This window comes from Arvicanthis niloticus, unplaced genomic scaffold (assembly GCF_011762505.2).
Source record: "Arvicanthis niloticus isolate mArvNil1 unplaced genomic scaffold, mArvNil1.pat.X pat_scaffold_1069_arrow_ctg1, whole genome shotgun sequence".
Classification (NCBI taxonomy): Eukaryota; Metazoa; Chordata; class Mammalia; order Rodentia; family Muridae; genus Arvicanthis; species Arvicanthis niloticus.
In genome coordinates, this window is record NW_023045079.1 from 41,445 (window position 1) to 47,794 (window position 6,350).

Consider the following 6,350-nt stretch of genomic DNA (forward strand, 5'->3'; position numbering starts at 1 on the left):
AGGAGCTTGCTAAATTCCAGTTCTCATTTGGTATGTCTAGGGCAAGGCTCGAGCTTCTGCCATGCTGATGTCCCTAGCTTTGGACCACACTGTCAACAGCAAGGTTCTGGGAAATAATGGGAACAGGATTAATGAGAGGAGAAATAGTCCTGGCTAGGAAAGTCCAAAGTCTTCTGTTCCCAGAAAGTCTGGCTATAGATCTTTACAGACGCTTGGGGACTATGGGAGTTAAGGTGACTCAACCTAGAAAGCCTCCCTGCATGTCACATGAGCAGAGTCTGTGCCTTCTGTGGCAATCCTTTTTCTTTTATCATTTATTCCAGCCTGCTGCCTGAGGAACACTGGGAAGCCTCTGTCAGCCTAGAGTGCCTACAGTGGCCTCCTGATGGGGCAAACTCGTGATCTTTCCGTCTCTTACAGTGGAAACTCCAGCGGGCTCTGGAACATCTGAGGAAAGGACAGGAAGAAGCCTGGAAGCTGGAAGTCAGTGAGAAGGAACAAGCTGCCATCTGGAAGGCAGGTTGCACTTGAGAAGGGGGCTCATGTCATCCCTCTCTTCTAGAGCTGACAATGGAGGCTTCCTCATATCTGTGAGACAGGATGAGGGCCTTCAGCTTCCCTTTTACCTAAGGCCACATAACTTCTCAGGTCGAGCTTACAGGTTTTGAGGTAGCAGTAGCCTCCAATCTCGTATCTTCACGTATGAGGAAGGAATGGTTTTTCTCACACATGAGCTCATAGGAGTATTGCTTGTAGAGTGGTGGTCAAACAGTTTCTGTTTCACTTTTCATAGCTACTAAGACTTTGGTTACCTAAATTAACCAAAATACTAGGAAACCCCCTCAGAAATATATTTGAAACCAATGGACATAAAACTCTTGGAACTTTTGGTCAGTGTGATCTAAAACAGTACAATAAGCACACACACACACACACACACACACACACACACACACACGCACACCAAGAAGAAAAACTATTCAGCAGTGTAGTTAGCAACCATCAGTGTAACCATCTGACTGTTTTTTTTTAAAAAATGGGAGCTAGTCCCCATCATATCAAGATAATATCATGGGTGCATGCCTAGAAATAAGCCTTTGGAGGCAAAGAAAGAGAACTGCTACAGTTTCAAGTCCAGCCTGGTCTACATAGTGAATAACAGTCCGGGAGGGCTATATACTGGAGCCCTGTCTCAAGAAAAGAGAAAGAGATACCCTAGATCCTATTGCGGTTGATCAGAGTAGTGCAGATTAAAGGTCACTCATCCAGAAATAAGAACTGCAAAGTGTTCCCGAATCCGAAAGCGTCTTAGAACCAACATGCTACCAAAGCAGAAGGACGTTTCACTGAGTGATAGGTTATACTCAGAATGCAAGCACACTAAAATTATTTTATAAAATTACTCTCTGGTTGTATATTCAAGATTCATGTGAATCATAGATGAATTTTATGTTCAGAGTTGGACCTCATTGCTAGAGTATCTCTGTATTCATTTAATCTAAAATCCAGAAGAATTCCAAGTCTGAAATACTCTGGTCCCACTCATTATTTGTAAGTAAAAAGGCTACCCACGAAAGGACCAAAAACAATGCCCTAGGGCTGTGGGAAGTCAGGAACATAGACAAATTAGATCCTTGTCTTTGCCTCCATAGCCCAGTACATGGTTATAGCAAAGCATTTCCACAGTGTGTGTTGTTTGCACATGTCAGTGTCCTCCATTCCACATGGCCCTTACCCTAAAAAGACCAATGCTAATTCCAATCTCAACTCCAGACATAGATGGAAACACAAAAGCAGAGCATCCTATGGGAGTTTGAAAAATATCAGCAATTATTAAAGAAAAAGGAGTTGCCGTGTCAGCAGGCAGCTGCAGTTCAGGCTAGCCTCGAGCAGGAGAAGGGAGAGACAGCAAACAAACTGGAGCTGAGGCATGCAGTTTGAGCTCATGCAGCAGAGTCAGGTCCTGTGGAGGATGATTGTGGAGCTAGAAGAGAGATCCCAGAGACCTGTGCACTGGATGCTGCAGGTGAGTAACAGCCTTTCGTGGGACCCCTGAGTGAGAACTGGAGATAGACAGGAACTCCAGGGGAAAGTATTAACTAGTTCTTCAAGGGCCCTATCATCATACTGTCCACCAGCTGAGGACTTTGTCTGCCTCCAGCTGACACCTGCTGTTCTCTTTCTGATTGGGTAGAAGACCTGACCCTAAATAGTCTCATAGGCCAGATCATCTGCCCAGCCAGAGGTAGGAGGACACCAGGTACTTACTCTGATAGCTTGACAGCATTCCAGTCCCTTCTATCCTGCCCATAGTGAGATGGAGTCTTAAGGTGTTCAATGTAGCTAGGTCTGCTCTGCTGTCCTCCCAAAGCTTCTCCCCAGCTCTAAAGTCTGTGTATCCCTTTGAGAAAGCCCCTTTCAGAGTTTACATCTGTCTAGTGTCTCTAAGGCACTGCACACTCATGAGCTGCATTTTATTTCTCCTAGAGTATTCAGGAAGCCTTAAACAGGTATGTTCCCATCCTCAGAGCCTCTGTGAAGCCCTATAGGAGATAGAGAGGCCTGGCCAGCGCCAAGGACAGAGAAGGAATGTAGACTGAGTACCTACAGAAGGCAGATGCTCACTCACCATCTTATGTTATATTGGCTAAAGAAGATTTTCTGACCTCTCATTTTTTGCATTTAATTCAATTCATTTCAAACATTTCCAATAAGAATTTTCAGTAAAGCTGAAGTATGTTATTTCATGTAAATGGTCCAAAAGTTTGGCACATGAGGCTTCCAGCTCAGACCCTTTTCTCCTCTGCGTCACTTCTCTTCCTCTGTCCCAATATTTAGCATTCTCAAGAGGAAGCTCTGACTATTCTTACCTCCCTGTCACAAAGAATTTGAAGCTAAACAAGCTAGCTATGCCACCTTTGCTTTGCTGGACAGGGGGATCTAAGTGACTGACTCTGGCCAAGCCCCTCCTCGCCAGACTAAAGGAAAGGGACTCCAGGAGCAGAGCTAAGAGTCGTGGACCCAAAACACACTCTTCTTCTGCAGAAGCAAGTCTTGGAGCCTGCAGCAGCTAGAACCAATCTCCTTGGAGCTGAAGACAGATTGCTGTGTGCTAGGGCTAAGAGAGACCCAGAAGACATTTGCAGGTATTAGAGACTTGGGGACTGTGATGGGCAGTGGGAGGGACTCCACCCACAGAGGTAAAATGGCTCAATGTAGTCTGGGTGCTTCATCTAGCCCCACCCCACCTATTGCTGAGAACATGTCTGTATCATGCTTGGCATCAGTGTTACCACTAAGATCTTTTCCCCTAGTGGATGTTCGCCTAGATCCAGACACAGCTTACTCCCACCTTGTCATTTCCAAGGACGGAAAAAGTGTGCAGTATGGACTCACCCAGCAGAACCTGCCTGACAATCCTGAGGGATTTTACCGTTAAAACATTGTCTTGGGCAGCCAATGCATCTCCTCCGGCCGGCACTACTGGGAGGTAGAGGTTAGAAACAGATCTGAATGGGAAGTATGTTTGGAAAATGTAGACCAGAAGGAGGTAGTCTACTTATCCCCTCGATGTGGCTTCTAGGTGATAAGGCTGAGAAAAGGAACAGAGTACCGAGCAGGCACACATGAATATCTGCCCCTGCCCTTGTCGGTTCCTCCACACCGGGTAGGAATCTTCCTAGGCTATGAGGCCCATGACATCACCTTCTACAATGTGACTGATGGTGGCTCCCACATTTCACTTTCCCCCACTATCCCTTCCCAGGCTGTCTCCTGCCCTATTTCAGTCCTTGCTACAGCATTGGCACTAACAATACCACACCACTCACCATTTGCACCCTGGATGGGGAGAGCTAGGAGAGCCTTCCTAACCTAATGTTGGAATTTGGCCTGGTACACATCGCTGTTGGAGGATGCTTCCACTGATAAGCATATCCCTGAACCCAAGGGCCCCTCTATCTGACCTCATGGTATCTTGCTATTAAAACAAACTGTCAGTGCTTCTCACAGAAAAACAGTCCCAGTCAGATAAACATGTGATCCATGATGGAAACATGACAGGGATGATAGACTTTGTCCATTCTGGAGATCACAGCCCTCCTCCCTGCTTCCATAATTAAGTGGATGCCGGTGATTAAATAAATGCAGACTCCAGAAAAGCTTTTAAATAAGGTTTTCCAATGGGATGAAGTAATAATATACATGTCCAGAGCTGATTGTCATGGTGAAACCAGGTAGAGGGTACTGACTGTGAGGCTTGCTGCTACCAAACAAACCCTAACCTCCAGGCTAGAGAAACACAGTCTGTGCTTTTCCAGCACAGGATGCAGAACTCACCTAGGATACTCCCCGTATCTCCTTCCTGAGCATGAGGGTGGGTCTGCAACCTGGGCCTGTCGTTTCTCTAAGGGGCAGGATCAGAAACCTTAGGGGCCTTAGTTTTTATTTTTACTGTATGTATAAAGAAATTGAAACAGCTTTGTTTCCTACAGAACTTTGGGAAGTAAGATTTTTCAAGATTGTAAAATAATTTTCACATTAAAATGAAACAAAGTTGACAAACTCAATTCACAGATCACAAGTCATTCATTAGATTTAGATCTGAAACATGTTTGAGAGAATTTGAATGTCCTCTTTGGAAAGATGCCTCTAATCTGGCTTAAAATAACATTCTCCTATCTCATGGGTTTATTGTAAAGACCAAAATTCCATCCAATACTTTTGTTCTCTGTAGAGAGGGGAGGGAAAATAATGGATTATTGTTGTGGCAACCATAATGCTTTGCCAGTAGCAGACAAAACCTGCATAGCAGCCCCTTTGTTCCTTAGGGTGCTCCCCCAGCAGTCCAGGGCCCTTTAAACCTAAAGGTACCCATGCCACACTTCACGAGGGCATACTGACCCTGGGCCCCAGAGGTAGATTGTATATCTGATTGCATGTATTTGTCCCTGAGTTAGAGTGAAGACTGTGAACTCAAAACAGAAACTAAGATAACAAAGAAGAAGTAGAGTCACCAGGAAGGGAGGGAGGGAGGGAGGGAGGGAGGAAGGAAGGGAGGGAGGCAGCCAGCCAGCCAGCAGCTAGTTAGGGTTAAATTGGGATCTTCTGATGGTACTAGGAGAATTTACATGGTTCTTGTAACTGCATAAAATTCTCCTTGAAGATGCAGGAGAGCAGAATGTGCGAAGAGAATCATACTAAAAAAAAAAATTTATAAGTCATACAATAATGAAAGGAAATTAAGATTATATATTGAACTGTATCTTTAGAGTGGTGGTTATGCCGGGGGAAATTGCACAAAAATAGCCCATAGGTGACAAAATTGTGATGTGGGAGAATTGTTGGCTCTGCCCATGGAAAGGACCAATGGTGTGCTGCCTCCATGTTCCCAAGTCTCTATCCTACTGCACATACAAGTTAAATGAAATTATTAAGCATATCAGAATATCAGAATCATCTCATTCATAACATTCTCACTAAAAATTGAAGGTTTTTTTTGCAAGCAGTCTTCACAGCTTCATCCTGAACTCTCCACAAACAAGTGAAACAGTCTCGTCCCATACGTCTGTGCGCTGGTCTAGGAAACTAAACGTATGAAGAGTTTTATGTTCATGAACCATGTCTAAAGAAACAAGTCAGCAGCACCCATATTTGCTCCTGGATTTGCTTGGTCCTAATGCCATAAATGATGGGATTCAAAGTAGGTGGGACGACCAGGTACAAGTCAGCTAACAGCACTTGGATGTGCAGGGGAACTGCATCCTGCCATAACCAGGCTATATATATGGATGAGATCCCAGGAAGATAGAAAAGACACATAACTCCCACATGAGAGCCGCATGTGCTTAATGCTTTCAACTGAGCATTCTTCGAGGACAGATTAAATACTGCCCTAAGAATCAAAATATAGGAGACAGCAATGAAGGCCATGTCACAGCCCACAATAATAGAAGAACAAACCAAGCTATACAGACTGCTGGGCATGGGGTCTGCACATACTAACTTGGCTACAGCCATGTGTTCACAGTAAGAATGGAAAACTACCTTCGAGCCACAGAATGGCAAATGACTCAACATCCAACTCAGAGGAGTCATGGAAATGACAGCTCTGAGGACAATAGTCACACACAATCCTAGCATCAGTCTAGCTGTGAGAATTCTCCTATAGTGTAGGGGCTGCAGATGGCCACATAGCGATCAAAGGCCATGGCCAGTAGCAGTCCTGTCTCCACAGCAGTGGCCGCATGGACAAAGTACATCTGAGTAAAACAGGCATTAAAGCCAATGGAGCTGTCTCCTGAACTGAAGATGCTCACCATCTTAGGTACCACAGAAGAAGCCATAACAAC

At 44.9% G+C, this 6,350-nt stretch overlaps 1 protein-coding gene and 1 pseudogene across 1 annotated transcript; one reads left to right on the forward strand and one right to left on the reverse strand.

The window, feature by feature from the left end:
- Positions 1-387: 387 nt before the first annotated feature.
- Positions 388-4,427, forward strand: LOC117701432 (E3 ubiquitin-protein ligase TRIM68-like; annotated as a pseudogene).
- Positions 4,428-5,506: 1,079 nt separating this feature from the next.
- LOC117701434 (olfactory receptor 52I2-like) lies at positions 5,507-6,347 on the reverse strand (the record flags this gene model as incomplete). The annotated part of the gene is given in 2 exon segments (XM_076706248.1): positions 5,507-6,179; positions 6,182-6,347. Coding segments are annotated over 2 exon segments (735 nt in total), but the record flags the coding sequence as incomplete, so codon positions are not given.
- Between the last annotated feature and the right edge of the window lie 3 nt (positions 6,348-6,350).